General features: G+C 45.3%; 2 protein-coding genes across 2 annotated transcripts; one reads left to right on the top strand and one right to left on the bottom strand.

Annotated features, from left to right (window-relative positions):
• Window positions 1–33: 33 nt before the first annotated feature.
• Window positions 34–12273, bottom strand: HGSNAT (heparan-alpha-glucosaminide N-acetyltransferase). Its single transcript, XM_034064454.1, has 17 exons — window positions 12046–12273; window positions 11668–11807; window positions 11047–11168; window positions 10024–10093; window positions 9370–9439; window positions 8176–8282; window positions 7628–7704; window positions 6964–6994; window positions 5921–6081; window positions 5461–5576; window positions 4645–4766; window positions 4137–4263; window positions 3907–3993; window positions 2651–2728; window positions 2465–2535; window positions 2213–2325; window positions 34–1223 (listed from the first exon to the last, which is right to left on the bottom strand). Exons 1-17 carry the CDS (start codon window positions 12271–12273, stop codon window positions 1042–1044), a joined length of 1902 nt encoding a protein of 633 aa, XP_033920345.1. The 3' UTR covers window positions 34–1041.
• A 42-nt stretch (window positions 12274–12315) lies between these two features.
• POMK (protein O-mannose kinase) lies at window positions 12316–14293 on the top strand. Its single transcript, XM_031048482.2, has 2 exons — window positions 12316–12907; window positions 13355–14293. Exons 1-2 carry the CDS (start codon window positions 12620–12622, stop codon window positions 14126–14128), a joined length of 1062 nt encoding a protein of 353 aa, XP_030904342.2. The 5' UTR covers window positions 12316–12619; the 3' UTR covers window positions 14129–14293.
• Window positions 14294–20799: the final 6506 nt, after the last annotated feature.

Below are 20799 nucleotides of genomic sequence, written 5' to 3'. Positions count from 1 at the left end.
TCTGTCTTTATACATACACAGAGAACATAGCAGGACATTTCAGGCTTTTTATTAACACTGGTGTGGAAATCCTGAGTTTCAAAAAAACATTACTGTACATTGAATTGGTCTACTATCTATTCCTTTTTTTGGCTGAAATCTACCTGTACTACTGGTTTTCTGATTCCACTTATAAAGAGGATTGCTTTGATCATACTTCGGTAATACCCAAGTGATGATATAGGTCGACAAGAATTGACCTTTCTGCACTCTTTGAGTGCAGCACGTGAAACTTGGACCTCATCCATGCTAGAGGTGTGTAGCACAGTGGCCCCGATGGGCCGCCAAACCTGTAGCAGCAGCATGCTGATTAATAAGCCAGTAGAAGAGATCTTTGACAGCACCTTCAGCAGGATCCTTAACCTAAGGCTTGGATCCAGGACCAAATTGGAAGAAGACAACAAGGAATGCTCAGCTGAGTCACTGCTTTCCACAGCACGCTGTAGCACAGAGGTGCCCTGAAGCACTCCCTGTCTGTAGACTGCGGGGCTGAAGATGCTGCCAGTGTTTGAGTCAAAAAGATGGCAAAGTTAAATGTGAGGTGGTAACTAGCATGGCACAGTGGGTGAAAAGGGTACATACAAACCCTTGACCAGAGTTAGGGGGTGCCTTGTTAGACACAAGTGCTGCCATGGTGTCATTCTGTAGTCACCACCCAGATCCCTTGCTGTTCCCTTTGTAAGCACCATCAGGCTGTCCTTGACTGCCCAACTGCTGCAATACGTTCAGTTTCTCTAGGTGAAGGAGGGAGATCAGTAAAATATTTACAAAGTACAGAAAACAAAGAGCAACCGCAGCAAACTAATGAGGTTTTGCTAAACAGAAAGATACTGTCCCTTAAGTCACGTAAAAATCTTGATGACAACGTCCATGGCACTGTAAACGTGAACTAGAATCCCTTTTTAGTAATGCAGCCTAGCATGACTGGCAGTGTTTCAGGCTAATACACCTCATCCACTTGCTTCATCAGAACCTAGGCTTGCTACACTTTGGCCACTGCTATCAGATTTTCCAGAATATCCTTCTCCTGTAAAGTACATAGGATATTATGACCCAAAGAGTTGTGGCAGTGAGGTTCTGAGTCAGATGCTCTGCATGGGATTGACTGTCTTGCATCTTCCACTTAAAAGGGAAATAATTTTCAAACACTTCGTGTCCAATGTAGACCAGGATTGAGTTCATTCCTGAAAGTAAGCACAAGTCATACCATCTGAAAGAGCAGGCATGAGCTTGCTTCAGAGTAAGCAGGCAGAGGCATGCCAGGCTTATGAAACAGAGTGCCAATGAGGCAGTAACAGCTAACGTTAGTTGCCCCAAAGATGCTACACGTGTTTTCAAAGACAGACTGAAGGGTTCTCTGCCCCAAAACATTTATTGAAAAGAAACAGACAATCTATATGCTGAACACAAAATACAACCAAATCAGTATCCTGTAATTCTACTGATGGGAATGATCACAGTTACTATTGTCTTCAGGATGGCCAACTGCCAACCTATTTGGTCAGATCTATTGCCTTCACAAACAAATGCTGACTGCCCTTCAAAGCTCTGAGATTTCTGGTAGGAGATGCAATACTGTGCTGTCACCCTACTCGTATCTCTGTCCAGACACCAGAGCTGCTGAAAGGTTCCTTCTGTTGTGGGTTTGCATTCTGTACTCAAATGTTTGTCAAGAGCCCAGTGTGCTTAAAACCACAATGGGATGCTTTGAGAGACACGCTTATCTAAAAAGAGACAGAACCTACACAGCTGCCCGGGGGATTTTGTCTTCCCCATCTTCAGAAGTGGTATTACTCTGCTGACAGGCCTTTGAGTTGCCCATTAGGTTACCCAAGTCTCAGCAGTCCTTTCCAAAACCAACTACGAACCAGCTGTGCTATTTTGCTTGGTACTAGGCAGCTGTTCCCTGGGACCTTAACTGGAGATCAAACTGAGAATGGGCATTGGGCAGTAGCAGCTTCCAGCCCTCATTTAAAGACTTGACAGTCCCTCTTCCTAAATACCTGAAGTGCCCCAGTTCTACACAAAGGTTCATCTCAAGTGGCACCCTTCGGGTTACCTCATTCTAAATCCCAACTCTTTTAAAGACAAGGGAAGCGAAGAAAACATAAAAGGGTAGAATCAGTGCAGAAAGAATTGGAAGGAATACATTGCCTGCCATGGCTTTACTGACCTGGGTAGAAAAATGGAGCACCTGACCAGAGTCTCTTGACATCCACAAGGTAATACATCAGCAGTAAGAGGATGAAGGCAAAGCAGCTTGTGGTTGTCACATATGATAGCGACCTACACACATTTTCAGTAGAAAGATTATTTAGGGAACTATGTGATATGGACAGATCTCAACACAAGAAAGGCAAAGTATTCTTCAAGGTAAAATAGTACTTGAACAAAATCATACTAAAAGTTGTATCTCTTTGCTTACCATAAGTTCTTGTTTATGGGAATAAATCCATCTTCTTTAGAGCATTTCGTTAAGATAGCAGAAACAATTCCCTGAAATAGAAAGTTGCTAAAGTTTATGCAGCCACTGCAACATGTTTCAGAAATACTAAGTCTGCATTGCATAAAAATACCTGTCTATTGAAAGCTACGTATCCATCTAACTTACCATTACAATGCTCCATATGGCAAACCGACTTATAATTTGTTTGTGCTGGTCTCTGTAGGACAAGATAATTTTTCCTGCCTAATACAGAAGAAATACAGAAAATTCATTAATGCCTATACATGTAACTGTATTTCAAGAGCCAGATACATCTGCTGCCAGCCACCTGTGTTATGACAGAGAACACAAACAGGATTCATACCAACCAAGTGGCTGAAAGGCTCAGAATGGGAACTCTTTGCAAAGAATGGGCACAGAAGGGGAAAACGAAAGAATGTAATAGAGGTGGGTGCACCTTTTCTCCCTTTCATGCTACATTAACACTGAAGAAGGGGATGAGCAACTTTGTTAGCTTAACATGTGACTCAAGCTCTATCTCCCTCAGCAAGGACTGCATGAAGGAATGCTACTCATCCCCAGCCAGCAAGAACAGCTTCTCAACAGCTCACACTGCACCCTGGCCTGCAGCACACACTCCTTTTCATGCTGCACTTAGAAACACGTCCTGGTGGCTCACTCCCTGGGGTCACACTGCTGTTCCAACCTCTGCTTCGAAGAGATTCCCCATCCATTTGTACCCAGTGCTGCATACAGTAACATTCCATTCCCAGTTCAAGAGTTTCACTTTGGTTAGGAGCTCTTGCACTGACAGAAGGGCCAGCAATGGCCAAGCAGAACTGTGTCAAAAAAGCATCACGATATCCCATTTTAAACACATTGGTGAGCTGTGAGCTTTTGATGTTGGCAACACCAATGTGAACCCCTGCCTCCCTCATGCCTGGGATGGTGAGCACACACACACACAGCACCTATGCAAGGTAGTTAACATTTGCACATCCAGCAGAAAACTAGCAATGGGGAAAATGTACAGCTGTGACCTTTAAAACTGCATGTTTGAAATGAAGCTGTGAAGTGTATGCATCTCTTGGCCCTATTTCCAACATGCAGAACCAGCCTACTCCCAGCATAAGCCCAACCTTAAAACAAGTAAAGGAAGGTTCTGGGTGAATGTTCTGCAAACTTCTTATGTCCATCCCTTACAAAAACTGAGAGAAAATCCTAGTTTATATAATGCAAGCTACTGCCAGATTAGGTTCCACTTCTCTGACACTCACCTCAGTCTAAGTCAGCCTGAAAGCATTGCTCTGGAAAAGGTTTTGTTAGAACCAGTCTCAGCCTTAAATAAGAGTTTCCTCTCTACTTCCAAGATTCCTTCAGATCTTCCCATTATAACACAGAACCAGAAAGACAAGAGGTACCTGCAGTCCCAGAAAGGCCATAAAGATGGTATTTATGGTCCCCAGGATGCCTTCAGGATCATATGGCATCGTTGTTTGGTAAATCACCTTAGAGAGAAAACAGTTGTTACAGGACACCTCAGCAACCAATCTTCCCTTCCGTCCTCCTACATGTACCATTCCCAAGCTCTTTCTGATAGCCACGTTCAGTGCTGACCTGTGGTACATACTGCAGACCAAAAGCTACTTACACATGAAGAGGGATGCTGATATATATGCTTTTCTCCAAGCAGCAAACGATCAATGTAACCAGCTGCTCCTCCAGTGCAGTTGGGATAGTTCCCAAAGTCGCCAATGCCCCCAGGACCTAGATAGCCCCTAGGACAGAAGGAAACAGGTTATGGTGCAAAGTGTTGGTACACCCCATCTGCACAGCAGCTGACCCACTGGCCCAGAGTACTCAATGCTCCATGTTTTCCCTGGCCAGAGGCACACAGTGGAACACAGGTCCTGTGTGACACAGACCTCATGGAATTTTAAATCCTCTTCTTTAAATAGAAAGGAACAATGATGTCACCTTTATAATACCTGGTACTTTGGTACCAAAGTAAAGTTTTTTCACGTGATGAATGCTTCTCTTTAAACCTGCTGGTGTAAAAGCTCTCCTCTTCATTCTTTCCCTATGGCTAATGAAGTCTATACTCAGCAGAAGTAAAACAATCTGATGCCCCATAGAAAGTAGTTTGGGTGCAGTCTTACCTGGGACAACCTGGCACTGGTAACAAAAAGGTCAGGCAGAGCCAAATCGCTTCTAACATCAGAATGAAAATCCACTGTGGCCAGTAGGGGAGAATATCCTGCAGAGCAGGACACAGTGTCTCCTGCACGAGATGGAGGGAATGGGGTATTAGCTGGCAAGTAAAAACCATGCCCCTAGGGACATCCTGTGCTTCCTGGCAAGCAGTCCCTCAGATACAATAAGGAGCCATTGTCATTACAAAACTGGGCTCTACCAATAGACCTTTCATCTTCACAAACGACTTCCAGACACTTAGTTACTTGGGGGAGGTGAAGAAACAAATCAAAACAAAAGCCCACAATGTTTTTGAGCTTGGAAAATGTCAGAAAGAATTTTGATTCATGAGTAGAACAAAAGCCTTTTGGGAGAGCAGGCTCCAGAAAGGCCAAGAAGCAGTATTACTTTCCCCTGCTGTGAAAAAACACTGCCAAAATTAACCGGACAAAACACAAGCCACAGGACTCAGCATACAGATGCCTGTCCCTGGGGTCCCTTGGCAGTGGAATGTCATCAGAAGTGCCTGGGAATGCCTGCTTCCAAGCACCATCTGAATGAATCAGTGAAATCTTTAAACACAGCAAACCTAGCTGTAGCAAAATGCACTATGGGACACTGAAGGGTGCATGTTCCCTGGAATTTTTGCCAGGTCACACTGCACTACACACCAGGTAAGATGCTACATGTTTTCATTTCTCATGTGCTCCTTTCTGCCCAAACAAGAGCAAAGGCTCCTAAACCTACTCGAGTATCACTCATCATCTCCCCGCATAACTCACCAAGGTCCCACTCTCAGCACCAGCTCTTGTAAACAGGAGTTCAAGAGCAGCAACCACAAGGTATGTGAATCCCAGCCTCTGGAGCACCCCAGGAATACGAATATTATCCCATGACACTGGAAAACATGCAAGTAACAAGGATAAGGAAGAGACAGGGGGTCTTCTGTAAATAGGAAAGTTACCATTCTGCAAGTACATGGGACACCTCCACTCTGCCACCCCGCTTTCTGGAATCACAGCCCTGGGACAGTCAACACTAAGGTGATAAACAGTGGTCAGCACAGGGGTCAAACAGAGAGAACTGCACTGGTGCAGAGCTGAAGAGCTCTCTATAGAATACCATCAAACCACCTCCATGCAACCAGTCAGTACAGCAAGGCTGACACTGTTTTCCCAACAGCCCAGCCAAGGAGGTGGAAACAGATGCAGAAATGTATGGAAGTGATTAAGTGCCACTCACATGGTCCAAGGCAATAATTGGGATTCACAACTATGATTCCCAGCAGGATTAGCAGAAAACTCCTCCACATGATTTTCCCAAGCAGCTTCTGCTTGGAACTTCCCCACCTCAGCATGGAGCTCAGTGACAATGATATCGATGTCCCCATGATGAACACAAACCTGGAGAACAGAGCAGACGGGAAATGGAGCTGGTAGATGTCCCATCACACATGTGCATGACAGTAAACACTGAAGCTAAGAGAGTAGCCTGCACTGGCCCAACAGCAATGCATGCATTAAGTGAAAGTGGACAACCGATTGCTAGGAATTCCCAGACAACTGAACTTGCACAATAGGACCCTTGCACCTCTTTCAGTGGACAGTTGAGGCAATAAAGGTCAGAGAAGTAGCTGTATTCTGGTCTTTTTGCAGCAGTGCATATGCTACCAAAACGTCCATTACCCCAAACTAAATCAGCATCCTCAGAGCAGTGAAACCCAAGCTGCAAATTTGATTCAAATTCAGAACTGACACGCTCCCTCTAGATTGGGTTTACAGCCCAAGCCCAGCTCCAGGAGTAACCTGCAACTGGTAGGTATCTTAGATAAGCATGCTAGGGGCAGATAGGATAATTGCTTCCCCGTAAGACCATCCTCTGGTTATTGAGACATCAGCTTAATCCCAAATTCCCTTGGCTGTTTTATCTCTGGACACACATCAGTCCAGCTTTGAATCTTGCCAAATTGATCACCTTCAACACAGTAGTGTGGCAATGAGCCCCTCAGGGATACTCCACTTCCAGTGCAGGATAACACTGGACCTCCCACTAACATTGTGTTGGGGAGGAAGGAGGATGTGAGGTGGGCAGAAAACACTCAGCTCTACTACTGGATCATAAGGCTGATGCTGTTATCTGGAGGGGCAGATTCCTAGCAACCCTTCAACACAAATTCACCTCTCTAAATACATTTCCACAGGGAGGTGAGGTGCACACAATGTTCTCCTTGCAACTTTTCACATACAGAATCACTTGACACAAGACTATTCTTCAGGAAGACTTACCATGGAAACACCAGATCTGCCACTGTTAATCCTACCAAGAAATACAAAAGAATATATTATTTCACTTGAACCCTCCCTAAATTTGAACATTATTGTTGAGTTTCCAGAGGACCTGCAGGCTGCTTGCCAATTATTTGATGCCCCCAAATCTAAAACACGTTATAAATAAAACTTACAAAGAGCTAATAATCTTGCTTCACTGCTTTTACCATCCTTCAAAAACAGGGTCAGAACTGATCACTGTGTCTTGGGAAAGATTTCAGGGATGGGATCCTTGCTGTTCTCCACTAGGGCAGTGCAATGCCTGGCCTCTTCCCTAGCAAGGTTGCCTATCAAGGCATTATGTTTGTGCAGCATCGAGCATCATCAGCTTGACTGTGGTCATTAAACAACATAGAAAGTTAAAGCTGTTAGCCTGTGTCAAAACTGAAAAGGCTACACACAGACTGTGCTCTGAAACCACACCATCACTGTGTGACGAGCAGGGCTACACAAGGCTTTGCTCATTAACCTAATAGCCAGATACCTGGCTGAAGCAATCAGGCACAGTGTCTTAGCTTAAGTCTTCAACTGAGCAACAGCTCTCTGCAGCATCTGCAGTGCCAACCATATCTAGGTACTGCTGCAGTTAAAACACAGATCAACTGTCTCAGTTGTACTTTACCATTCCAACTCTCGTGTTTGAAGAACCAGTATTTTCCTCCTCCATAGTTAACGAACACCATAATTATAAGAGAGAGCCTGAAAAGACAAGTTAAAAACACACACAAAGTATCACATGTTGATGAAATACATATATATGAACACAAAGTCAGTGTTTACCCCCATTAAAACATTTACAACTGTGAGATCTGGCTTATTTTATTTTTAAAGCAAGATTACGCAGAAAGTCTTGAGCTTTGCCAACTAGGAAGCAGCATTTCAGAGATCACGGGTGGTGGTAAACCAAAGTAAGCTCCTTCACATAGCATTCTCATGCTGAACATATGTTGCTCTTTTCCTCCCTCTGCCACAACTTTAATGTTGCTTCAAACTAGATCAACTGCAAAGTGTTTTGGAAAATCCAACAATTCAAACCTTGATTATCTTCCAAGTAAAACAGACCCCCTTGAACCATCCATCTGCTATGTATTTCTGCACACTGTCCAACTGCCATTGGAAAGATCTCATTCCCCTTGGAAGAGTTACATCTGAGCGAGGCCTTATGCTCACCCTCGGAACGTGTCCAGGGAACGCAGCCGCTGCCGAGAGGCTGTGCTCCACAAATGCGGGGTGAGATCACTGCTAATGGAGTCTGCTGTGTTCGGGGATCCGAGCTCCTTCAGGAACAAACCAGACACACGAAGGGCAAGTCAGCAGCTGCATCAGCTGAGGTCAAGGAACAGAGGTCAGCAAACATTCACATATGGGCTTTGTCTTTGTTCTCCTCATCTTCCTCATCCTTTTGCTTCCCCACTTGCTACTTCTAACCTGTTCATGGCTCCACCATATTACAATGATATTTGCAGATGTTCTGCACTCCACCTTCTACCAGGGTGAAAATAACAATGCTCTGAAAAGAGCCTGTGTTTGAGACTCATGAGATCTGGGTCCAGTCCAATTGGCCACAGGCTTGCCACCACTGTGAGTGCTGCTTTACAACAGAGCTGAACAGATCCAGCTGCTGATTTCCAAACAGGATCCATCCAACCAGCACTTGTCTGACACTACACTGTTCAGAGAGTTAAACCAGCAGAAAATGAATCCTTTTAAATGCCGGAGTGGCTTCTTTACAGTCTAGTTCCCTAAATCACTCTGATCAGCCCCAGTGACAGCATAAAGAAGCAGACATTGCTGTAACACAGCTACGGAAATGAACAAGTACAAGAATTGCTGTAAAGCCGACTCCCGAGTGTTTTGAGTCTAGACAGGTTTGGATCTCCTAGAAGTGAAGCCCAGACTGTAATGATCTACCTGTATGCTAGTACAAAACACAACTCACCCAGAAATGCCAGCTCTAGGGCTGCAAGAGAAATCTTGACTTTAGTATAGATCCTGCTAGAATTCTTACTGTGCTGGAAGCAGACATGAAGGCTGGTATTTCTTCCCTTTCCCCACACTGACTGTGACAGAAGGGGACATATATACTTCAAGAGAACTAGAGAGGGCACAAAGCTGTATGTCCAAGACTTTCAATAACTCCACTGGGAAGCCACTAAACTTGCGTGGAAACCCAGCATAGCACTCTCCATTGACATAAAATTGCCTGTGTGACACCAGTACAAGATTTGCCAAGGGAAACATGCTCAAAGCAGAACATGATTAGTAATAAACAAGGCCGGATATCCAGATAGCAGATAGCATATGTTCCTTAGAGATGAAAACACTACAGAATGCAGATTACAGATACTGCGGTCACTCACTCACAGAATTAATCAGACGATCGGTTTCTCTGGGGTTCAGTTTCTTGTAAACCCAGTTCCTGACTGCATGAATTCTGGAAATTAGAAGCAGTTTAAAACACAAAACAAGAGAAGAAGTACTTTATAGTGAAACTCATCTTAACATCAACTATAAATCAAAAGTTGAGACAGTCCCAATTTCTGCTTTCCCAGCTTCTACACACAGTACTGAGGTTCAGCCAGCACCTGGGACTTCAGTGAAGTTCACCTGTCTAAGAACACTGCCACAGCTCAGGTCTGGGGGCTTCATCCTCAGGTTGTTTGCAGGCAGGGATGACTCACATCACTTAGTACACAGGATGGAAGGCTGCACATGCTACACACACTCACATCCTGCTGATTGAGGGCTAGACCCAGGCACAAGCCACAGGAGCATGAAGCAGGGTCTGCAGTAACTGCTCTACACACAAGCTCACAAGGCTGCAAGATATGCCCTGAGGGAAATCACATCACTTTATTCATTGTCACATGGACAGCTACCACAGCTTACCTTGTACATGGCAAACAGGTAACAGGGCTACAGTGGGACTCCAAAGCACTAGCACACCATGACATGTGTTTCTAAACTGGTGACCCCTACTTCACATGCAAGGAACCGCTACAATACTGTTATACTTACTTCATCAAAAGGCGCCCGACAATCAGGATAGTGAGGGTCCCAGTGTAAACCAGGAAAGCAAAGAGAATAGCTGCATGAAAGAGAAAAAACACAAGTCTATAAATGACCTAAAAAACCATTCAGTAACCTGGCCTTGGCCAAGCGCATGACAAAAAGCCCAACCCACCAAGCATCACACCACCTTCTCCATGCAATACATAGCCCCAAGCCTGAGTTCCAGAGAAACAAACAAACAAACACAACAAAACCCCAAAACAACCAGAGCCAAAAGCAGGTTAGTTTTGAAGGGCAGCTATGTGACTACACATCTGCAGTGTACCACAAGGCAATCGGGAGAAAAGAGCTGATGTGCTATACATTGTGAAGAAGAAACTGAAGAATTGGAAACAGCCTCAACATGAAAAGGAAGACATGGGAGAAGGTAATACCCCAAGTTTGCAAGCATGGAAAATTTCTCTTTACAGCTGGAAAACTGGAAGGACTGAAGAATAACCTATATATGAGGAATATATATATGAAGAATAATGTAAAGGAAAAGAATGGAAGACATGTAGGTGAGAGCTCGAAACTGCCCTGGAAAAAGATATGAACAAAGACGCAAGACGTGAGACTTAAAATTAAAAGCACAACACCAAACAAAAATCCCAACACTGCAAGAATTGTTTCCCATTTTGGGAGGAAAGAAGAGGAAGGATTGTGTGTACATACATTAACATGCAGGAAAACAGGAACTAACTGCGAAAATGCCTCCCTCTAGACACATACCCACTGATTTTTCTGGGCTAATCCCTGCTGCAAACAGGTTGTGATTGTGCAATATGTCATGTGAAGAGGCCTGATTCTAGTCAGGGCCTCAAGGTGGGTGTATAAAACATAAGGAGGTAAGATGCTGAGAGAGAAGAGAGGCAAGCCCATAACATCTTCAGCACAGCATGAGTAGCTGTATAGGCTTTGTTAGGAAGTTGGTTCCGCTGGAAGACATGCAAGTTGTCGAAAGGAAGGAGAAAACAGAGGATTACATACGGAGATAGCTGTTGACAGGGCCTTCATTGATGACTAGGTCACAAGAAACAGTTTTGGTGCTTGTACTTAGGGTCTTTACCACAAGGGAATAATTGCCAAACTCTCCAAAATGATACTGAATCCTGCAAAGGATAAAGGAAACGGAACTTGCTGAGCCATTATTGCTACGTGCAGGTATCACAGCAGCATCTTGGGCCTGTAAACCTGGATGCTTGTAGGAAAGGCAAGCTGAAAACTTGGCCTAACAGCAAGAAGCTGGCTGGCTCTGCCTTTGCCATCACCATCCCTTGCCCAACAAAGGTGCATTACCACACATGTACTGCCTACTACATCACCTGTCTTTGTGAGGCACGCTCTCTGCAAGAGGAACCAGGCATGGGCATGTGCTGTCTCCACACACACCATTTCAGCTCCTGCTTGCGCTTACATCTTTTCAGCACAACTTCAATGTAAGCCACAATTACAGCAGCACGGGGAAGACTGCACTCTGAACAGCCAGGCACTAAGTGCCCACAGAGCTCCAAGGGAAAGAAAACCAAACACAACCCCAAAAAGCAAACAAAACAGAAAACCCAAACAGGACAGAGCTACCCAGATGTTCCCTGGGGCTGTGCCACGTACTTGCAGAGCTCCGTGTCACTCACAGAGCCGTTGAGCTGCAGCGTGAGGGGATGCTGGGTATCCACCACTACCTCCGCCGTGCCCGGCTTTCTCAGGCTGCCGTTGCTCGGTGGCACGAACGCCAGGAACTGATACAGGCACTGCGGAGAGGAGCGGGCAGGGAGCTCATCAGTACCACACGGAGTGGAAGCGGCTCTGTTCGCATAGCGGCCAACACACGGGAAGATGTCGGGGGCTGACCGGAGCCGCTCCCGCTGCAGAGCTCCCCACCGCACCGCAGCAACCCCACAAGGCCATGGGGAGCCGCCGGGAGCGCAGAGCGGCCCCGCCGATGCCTGGGGGTGACACGCACACACACACCCGGCTCCCTCCGCTCACCTGGTGGCAGGAGCCGGAGCGGGCGGTGAGGAGGAGGCCCTGCGCGGGCAGCTCGTTGCGGACGAGCAGCACGGCCTGGTCCATCCGCCCCGGGGGGTGCCGCTCCACCGCCCCGGGCCCGCTCCCCTCCGGCGGGCCCCCGCTGTGCGGCTGCGTGAGGCCGGGCGCCATCAGCAGCGCGCCCAAAGCCGCCGCCACGGCCGCCGCCAGCCCGGCCGCCGCCGCCATGTCCCTGCGCTCCGCCCCGGGGCGGAGCGGCCGCCACCGCCTCCACCGCCCTGCGCGGCCGGGAAGCGCGCTCGGTGCTGCCCCTTCCCCGGGGTGCGTTCCGGGTTGCGGCCCTGCTCGGGGCCTTGCAGCCACGGCCATCCCGCTCAGGTAACCGGGAGGATGAGCGGCGAGGCGAGCGCCGAGCTTGAACCGCTGTTAGCGTAGGGCGCTGCCACGCGTGGCCTTCCCTGTCGGCTGCAGGCTCAGGGCTGCAGTGACACAGCCCCCGAGGCGCTCAGCCCCGGGCTGGGAAGAGGGTCCTGCTCAGCCTCCGTCTGCCGCGGAGGATGCGGAAGGCACGGCCATGGAAAAGAAACCGCACTTTGTTAGGAGGGAGTTTCTTCCCAGGGAGGTGTCCTCCATCTCACTGGTGTTCCTGCTTGCGGCTGTGCTGCTCCTTAATGCCCTGCTCTACCTGTACCTCAACAAGTTTTACAGCTCTTCGGGACGTGGTGAAACAGACCCCAGCCTCTGCCCTTTTGGGTATTTCAAACTGGGAACAGTGAAGAATTGTTCCCCGTGGCTCTCCTGTGAAGCCATAAATAGGGAAGTCAGGAAGCTCAAGTGTGTTGGTGAAGGCGCTGTGAAAAAGGTGAGTTTGGTTTTCCTTTCTTCTGTCCTGTGGATGAAGAGCTTTCACTGTTTGCTGGCTACTTAAGTATCCTCACAGCAGCTCATTACTGTAGACATATGGCTACCAATAAGGTGCAAAGAACACACAGTGAACGACATCCAGCTACACAAGCAAAATCACAGTGATGGGATGAGTGTGATACAGTTATGGCAGAGTAAGACTGGCTGTTTGGGTAGTGTGAGATAATTTAATCCATCTGCATGGCCCATTCCAAAGACAGCTTAGGAAAGCATGATGTAATTATGACATCTGTCAGTACGGCCTTGCTGTGACAGGTACATGGCCTTAGCGAAAGGCTTGACTGTGGCTGGTGATTGGTTTGAGGTTGTGACTAACCAGGTCACTCAAAAGTCAACAGGTGGAAGAAGACTCTCCACATCTTACGTGTCTCTTGTGTGTTCCCAGGTCTTCCTCTCTGAGTGGAAGGAAAATAAAGTGGTCCTTTCACAGCTCACTAACCCAGAGCTGAAGGAGGACTTTCTCCATGGACTGAAGATGCTGAAAGCACTTCAGAGCAAGCACGTTGTCCGGCTGCTTGGCTACTGTGAGCAGCAGTTCACAATCCTCACCGAGTACCATCCTCTAGGGTCTCTGAGGGGCCTGAATGAAACTCTTCACCTCCCCAGGTACAAGGGGATGAACACCTGGCATCGCAGACTGATGCTGGCTATAGACTATGTGAGCATCATTCGGTACCTGCACAGTAGCCCTCTGGGCACCTTAGTGATGTGTGACTCAAATGACTTGGACAAGGTCCTCTCTCAATATCTCCTAACAAGTGACTTTCATGTCCTGGTGAATGATTTGGATGCTTTGCCTCTTGTGAACAGGAGTGCTGGCAGGCTGGTGAAGTGCGGTCATCGGGAGCTCCAGGGTGAGTTTGTAGCTCCTGAGCAGCATTGGCCCTATGGAGAAGAGGTGCCATTCGAGGATGACCTCATGCCACCCTACGATGAGAAAACAGACATCTGGAAAATCCCAGATGTCTCCAATTTCTTCTTGGGCCATGTTGATGGAAGTGACATTGTGCGACTGCATTTGTTTGACATCCATGCAGCATGTAAGAAGAAGGACCCAGCTGAAAGGCCTTCTGCCCAAGAGGTGTTAGACACCTACAGGAAGGTTTTAACTCTGCTTATTCGGGAGACAGCTATGCCTGGTACTAGAGAAATGTTATAGTGAATCATGAGACAAACAACATACTGAAGTTGATGTCCTTCCTATTTATGTAGCTTGCCTGAAGGGCAAAATCTCTGTCCCTAAGACTAAAAAGAAAAGAACAACTGAACTTGTACCTCTTGATTAAAAAAAATAATAAATCCAGGCAATGCTGGAGCTCTGTAAGCCTCCCATTGGTCTGTTTTATCATTGGAAGAGGAGGGAGAAAACTGAAGTTGTGTGGGTGTGGGGGAAAGTTTTTTTCTTAAGAAATAATACATTTTCTTTAGCAACATTTACACAAAAACTCTTTAACAAAAATACAGGAAAAGAGTTTAAAAAAGTACTGCTCCACTTAAACTGCTTGGCAGAGAAGTGGAGAGCAGAGACCATGGCATGCCCCACACAAGCCTTGTGCTGATTCCTGTGGCTTTGGCCCATGTCTTTACCCAAAAAGCACTCACTCACTTCCCCGTGGAGTAAAAGCAGTGGTCAGTCAGATGAGGGTACCAGAGTTCACTTCAGATTTTGGTGAACCCCAGTGTGACAGCCCCAGCATCAGTCTCTCCCTGCTGGATAGGGAATAGTTGTTTTTTGGAGCTGTACAGCCATTGCTCTGTGTGCCCCATATGCCACACCAGCAAGCATGTGGCCACTTTGTAAGCCAGCAGATGATGCAGATCCTGAAGACACTGCTTACAGACACGTGCTCTTGGTTTTCAAGCCTTTGCCCCATGGTATTCTCAGATGGGCTCTTTGGAGATGAAGCTGTAAAACACAGCTTTAATCCACAGAAATCCTGAGCACTGTGGAAGGGAGCTGAAGCATGGGGGTTTTTTTTCGTTCAGTTATCTTTGCTGAGTGGCATCATGACTTGATCAAAGGGAGGAAGAACAAGGAACTGAAAGAGAATGTGACTTCCTGCTAGAGCAATGAGCATTAAACATGAGCTTTGGAAAAGACCTGTATCCAGAGCATACAACTCTATTGGGTCTGAAGCGAAAGCCTATTAAGCACAGAGAAAGGCTGCTTTGGTGTGTTTAGGAGAAAGCTTTTGGTACCTACATGAACCCTACAGCCTGGTACCAACAGCTGGAGAGGAAGAATAACAATGCCTTAACCCAGCAGTAAGCTCTGTTTGGTGGGATTGGGATATGCTTGTTTCCTTGGTGAAAAAAAAACAGTACTATGAATGAGAGATGGAAACTCCTAATATTACACACCTGAGGACTTTCTGTTCTGCAGACTAGGCATCTGAAAGACCTAAGGGCTTGAAACAATATTCATCTTTTGACTTGAGAGGTGATTTGTAAGCAGAGAAGTACATGATCCCTTCTGCTGGAGAGTTTGACTCTGTTCTTTGCTGTGCTGCTATTTTTCACCTAAACAAGCCGCGTTAAGACCACACTGAGAACATGCAGTCAGTTTTAATACATAGTGTTCAAATGCTGCTACCAAAATTTTATTGTAAGTTGGAGAACTTTCCTGAAAATGGCTAAATTCATACCTGATTTCATACAATGCCAGCAGGAGCCCTTTAGAGGCTGCTCATTATGGTGTACTTTTCCCTCTGGGCAGTCTTATTTTCCCTGGCAGTGTTCAAGGCCAGGTTGGATGGCTCTTTGAGCAACCTGTTCTAGTGGAAGGTGTTCGTGCCACAGCAGGGGAGGATGGAACCAGATGATCTTCAAGATCCCTTCCAACACAAACCAGTCTGTGATTCTACGACACATAAGAACTTGGCAAGCTCCTTATGCTGGTCTCTCTCTCAGTTAAGACAAGATTCTGCTTGGATTCTTGCTCCATTGTGTACTGTTGCACAAACAGCCATATTAATTTCAAAGAGTGAAAAACAAATGAGGACAAATTCTGATTCTGAATAATTTTCTTGCCTTGGAGCTGTCTCTCTCTGTTCCTGGATGAAATAGTTACAATTATTTAAAAGAAAAGGTGTCTTTCTAAGCATTCACCCTGAGCACTGGATCCTTTGTATGTCTCTTCCCCATTCCCTCTCCTTCAGCTCATATGTTGTCCAGTGTTTTATTTCACTATTACATTTTATAATGTAACTCATTCAGGAATAAGTTACATTTGTTCTGAATACAGCATTATGAAGCTTCAAAGCTGCTTTCCTGGGATGTTGTTTCTGTCTATGAGAAAACACTAGATGGCAGCATGAAGGTCAGCCTAGAATTAGTTATTGGCAGTTGCAGACTCTCGTGCCCAAACATGGCCAGGATCTGCCCTTGGAGCCAGTAATTTGCTAGCAAACTTCCATAACCCCCTAAAAGACCTCATCGTGTTTGCATTAGTAAGCCTGTAGTAACAAGCCAGATAAATATATAAGAGCTGTCAGAAGAGCCACACATGAAAGCTGAAAGGGCTACCTCCCCTTAAACTTGCTCATGGTATTTTGTGTACTTTACCATCCCTTTAATCAAAACCTAGTACAACCTCAGTCAAGTTTGAGTGTCACCTGCTTTTAGCCTTTTCAATAATCAGATGAATTTGTGCCCTCTCCATCTTTCTGCCCTTCCCCAACTCAAGATTACATTAATCCCATCCTTCCCACATTTCCAGCTTCTTTTCCCTTAAGGGGAAAAGGCAAGGCCTCATGGTGAGGGGAAAAAAGAGGCAAGGCAGCCCTATATGCAGTTGCTTCTCCTCTTTCCTGTTGCCTCTGCTAGGCATTACAGTTTTCACCACCGACAAACATTTGGGGGCTTTGCTTCCTCAGCAGAAGCAGCTTTTACATGCCTGGTGGAAAACATGATAGGATGAAGAGCAGGAAGAAGCCTGTTCTCAGCCAGAAGCCTGGAGTACTCTCCTTATCCACTCCCCAGCCAGCTTCAGACAGGTGGCCATGACCTTCCTTGCCAAGGCCACTGTCACAGCTCTGCCTAACCACAATATCAGCCACTGGTTCTCATCTCAAGCACAAATGAAGGGGCCCACACTCCTGGGATAGTTATTGACAAATTTCCTGTTGTATCCCTGTTTCTCCATCCCAAAATTCCAGCCAAAGAAGCTGCACAGAGGCCACACAAGAAGGACTAGTTTATGAAGTTTACCCCTTATCAGGTAGGTTTGTACCACAGGATACAGAATGGAAACAGTCTGTCTCAGAGCACAGTCCCAGATTTAGTTCAAACCCACGTCTCCTTTCTTTTTCTGAGTTATCCAAAGAATAGCACCATCATAGTTACGCTGTTTTTCTGTCCAAACTGCCTGCTGGCTGCAGGCTTCTAAGTGGATCAAGTCTGATGTAGGTGTTTCCCTTTGTGTGCCATGGGTTTCAGATTACATCCTAAAAGCACTCCTGTAGTGCTAAATCCTGTACAGGTGAGCAGCCTTTATGGCAACACATCTGTATGTTCAACACCGTCAGAGATAAGTATTGCATGCATATCCACACCAGCTGCTCTGTAGGTCAGGGTAAGTGCTGAAGAAATAAAATGGACTATTTACTTGAATAGTTGTTTCATTGGTTTTGGATTCTTTCTTTTTGGAAGGATACATTTAAAGACTATGTTACTCTGTATTTAATAGAGTGGTACCTACTAAGTCTATCAGAAATTTGGACCACCACACAAAGTTTCTGAAACCCTATCAATCACAAGCTCTAAACCAAATATTTCCCTTTGGTGCCACATAAACAAAACATCAGATCATTATCTTTGCGAAACAGTGGCAGTGCTGTTTGCCAGATATAATTTGTGAGATATTTGGCAGAATTTGCAACTGTAAACTGATTCTATCATTATGACTATAATGTCTTACCAACAGTCAAGAGACCCTGGGAACAAGAAAATGTGGTTCTTGCGTTCTTCTAGCATGATATAATGCATATATTTGTAGAGTTCATCCAAGTTAATTATATGGTAGATGGTACTTTTAAAAAAGAAAAAGGACATTATGGTTTTATTTTAATTGGAATACTGTATACTTGAGATGACCACATGAGTTCCAATAATTGTCAGTCTGTGTTCTGAAGCCTACAATCCAGTATTTATCAGGATTAAATTGTGAATATATTTACAGTACAGTGATATTTATGTCTCAGCAATTTCTGATTCTCTTTAGCTCTTGGTAACTCAAAATCCATTAAACATTACATATTTATATATAGAAACACACATGTATTCTTTGGCCATAATTTTCTGAAGAACAAGCTTACTGTTAGATTCCAGCATTCACATTTTGGATGTGAAGCAACTGGATTTTCAAAACTTGTAATAGCAGCTTTCAGTCAAATTTATAGTAGCTGCTGGATGCTAAGAACTTTTAGAGAGGGAATTATTTTTTTGTAGAGCTGGAAGATCTTTTTCAGCAATTCTCGTGACAAATCTATAGGACTGAAGTGGGTGCTTTTATCAAGTACATGCCAGATTTCTTTGTGGAATGAACAAAGTACCCACTTTTGTAAAAAGCTGCGATTTTTTACAAAAGAGTTTTTTTTTTGTCTGTGTTACATCACAGAATTTTTCTCCCCAAGAGCTGGTTCCTGTGAGGGGTGGTGTCTGACTCAAAGTTGAAACACCCCAGGCTTATTTGCTACTGTGTAATGTGGAAAATCCAGCTACTAAGCTACTCAGCTTGGGTCTCTATTGGCTATGTTTAACTTACACCAACACCATATACTGTTGTTATGTATTATTTGTTTGGTGCCTGCATGCTTTGGTCACAGGCCAGGATCCTATACAGGCCTAGCAGAAAATGACAGTTGTTTCCCTACAAGCAGTTTTAGTATAAGAAAATAGAAAACAACTGATGTCCTCATGCATCAACAGCATACACAAGCATTGACTATCCCATCCCACCTCATACAAGCTACAATAAATATGCAGGTCACACCATTTGTTGTGCATGTAACAGCAACTGCAAGGCCTGACCATATTCAACAGCAGCTTGCATCAAATTCTTGAGGGTGTTTCAGGAGCCCAAGACTGAAACAAAAGCCCAAGCTATAAAAGGCAACAACAGTGTACCAACATAAGCTAACCTAGGCTTAAGAGTCAAATAACTTTGGTGTTTGAACCAGATTCCTCAAGGAAGTCAGGTAGAAGCCTGCACGACAGAACTCTTATTGCAACAGACCAGCAAGGGGGAGATTACCCCTTTCTTTTAGGTTTGCAAGGCCGTCACACTCACTGGAGCACCAGATATTGTGGTCCTCAACCTAACCCTGTCCTACCCATGCCTTCACATCTGCTGCATTCAGAGTGGTATGTGAGGGAAGAAAATCTCTCTCTGCCTGTCTTTTAGGTTGGGGGTGGGTGGATTATCTGGGCCTTAAATCAGGCATTTAACTAAATCAAACAGATCAGGTGCTTGCTGAGTGAGGCACGGTCTGTTCCCATGTGTGGAAGCTGCAGAGCAAACCCCAAGACCCAAAGTTACGCTTTCTGAATGCAGGCCTTTTTTTTCCTCCATATGGGAAGATGGGTGCAGTGTTCTGGAGCATTCCAGCATCCTCCTGGGTTGTCTGGAGCAGAGCTGCAGGGTTAATACAAAAAGAGCCATTAGCTTAAATACAGCTTCTCTACACTCCATACAAGGGAGCCTGAACTCAAGTGAGATCTAGAGGTAGTAGTGAAATATGAAGAGCACTCAAGTTACTTATGTTTATTCTTTCCACTTTTTGGCCACAAATGTGTAATGGTTTCTTGTCAGGCCTGTTAGCAGGAAAGTTCAACATACCAAAAACCAAACAAAAAAGCCTCAGCTTCACAAGAACTGTTTGAAATCCCCAAGAAACCACATTTAATTAACTGTCTTGTGTCATGTTGCGTAACTGATAGACTCTCTTACTATGTTTTCTTCCCCCTTTTAGTGGTTTCCACAGTTCTGTGCATGGGTGCCATCCCCTTTTAATAACCTAGAATTATGTCTAATTGCTATTCTACTCTTATTTCCCACACCATGTGGGGCAGAGAACTTTTCTCATAACAGTGCTTTTTATTTTTTTATAATTTTCACTCATATCCTTTTATGCCCTGATCTGCGGCCTCTGAAAATGAATTTGTGCCATAGCATGGAAAGAGAATGACTTGGCACATCTTGCACTGAGAAAATGGTTCTCCAAAGGAGACAGTTTCGCTGGGCTGGTTGATCATTTGCAAAGCGAGTGCTGCCCAAGCAAGGTGTCCAGACTCCCTCTGCTCAGTAAGGGGTCAGCACTTCCTGGAAGTGCACAGGGAGGCTCATTCATAATGTTTGATGTAGGCCAGATAAATCATGCCCTAAAAATATTTGTTTTTTCCCCCTATTGTCTTACAAAAGGTGAAGATAAATAATTACAATATAAGCACATGCAAAAAGCAAAGGGAGATGAACCATATCCACGTCTAGATTGTAATAGTTCTAAGTGTCGGAAGGAAGATATGGTAAAAGGAAGTGTCAGGGCCGGAGAGCGATAGAAAGAAGCAGGAGTGTAGCTCAAACATGCCCCATCAAGCAGTACAAAAATACCAGCGTGTGTGTGTTAGAACATCCCCATCCTAGTTAATCTGCACCAAGTTCACGTGCAGTTCTGACCTCTTTTCAAGTTTCTAAACTGAAGTACTTACTTTGCCCCACCTTTTCTGCCAAAGCATAATCCTAGAATTGTGCTTTTTGGCATCAGAAGCCATATGGAGCATAGGAGTGAGCTGTGCTGCTGCAGCATCTGAACATCCAGCAACCCCCATTTT

This window comes from Melopsittacus undulatus, chromosome 7 (assembly GCF_012275295.1).
Source record: "Melopsittacus undulatus isolate bMelUnd1 chromosome 7, bMelUnd1.mat.Z, whole genome shotgun sequence".
Classification (NCBI taxonomy): domain Eukaryota; kingdom Metazoa; phylum Chordata; class Aves; order Psittaciformes; family Psittaculidae; genus Melopsittacus; species Melopsittacus undulatus.
The sequence above is the reverse complement of the archived record's forward strand: the minus strand, read 5'-3'. Positions and strand labels throughout refer to the sequence as shown.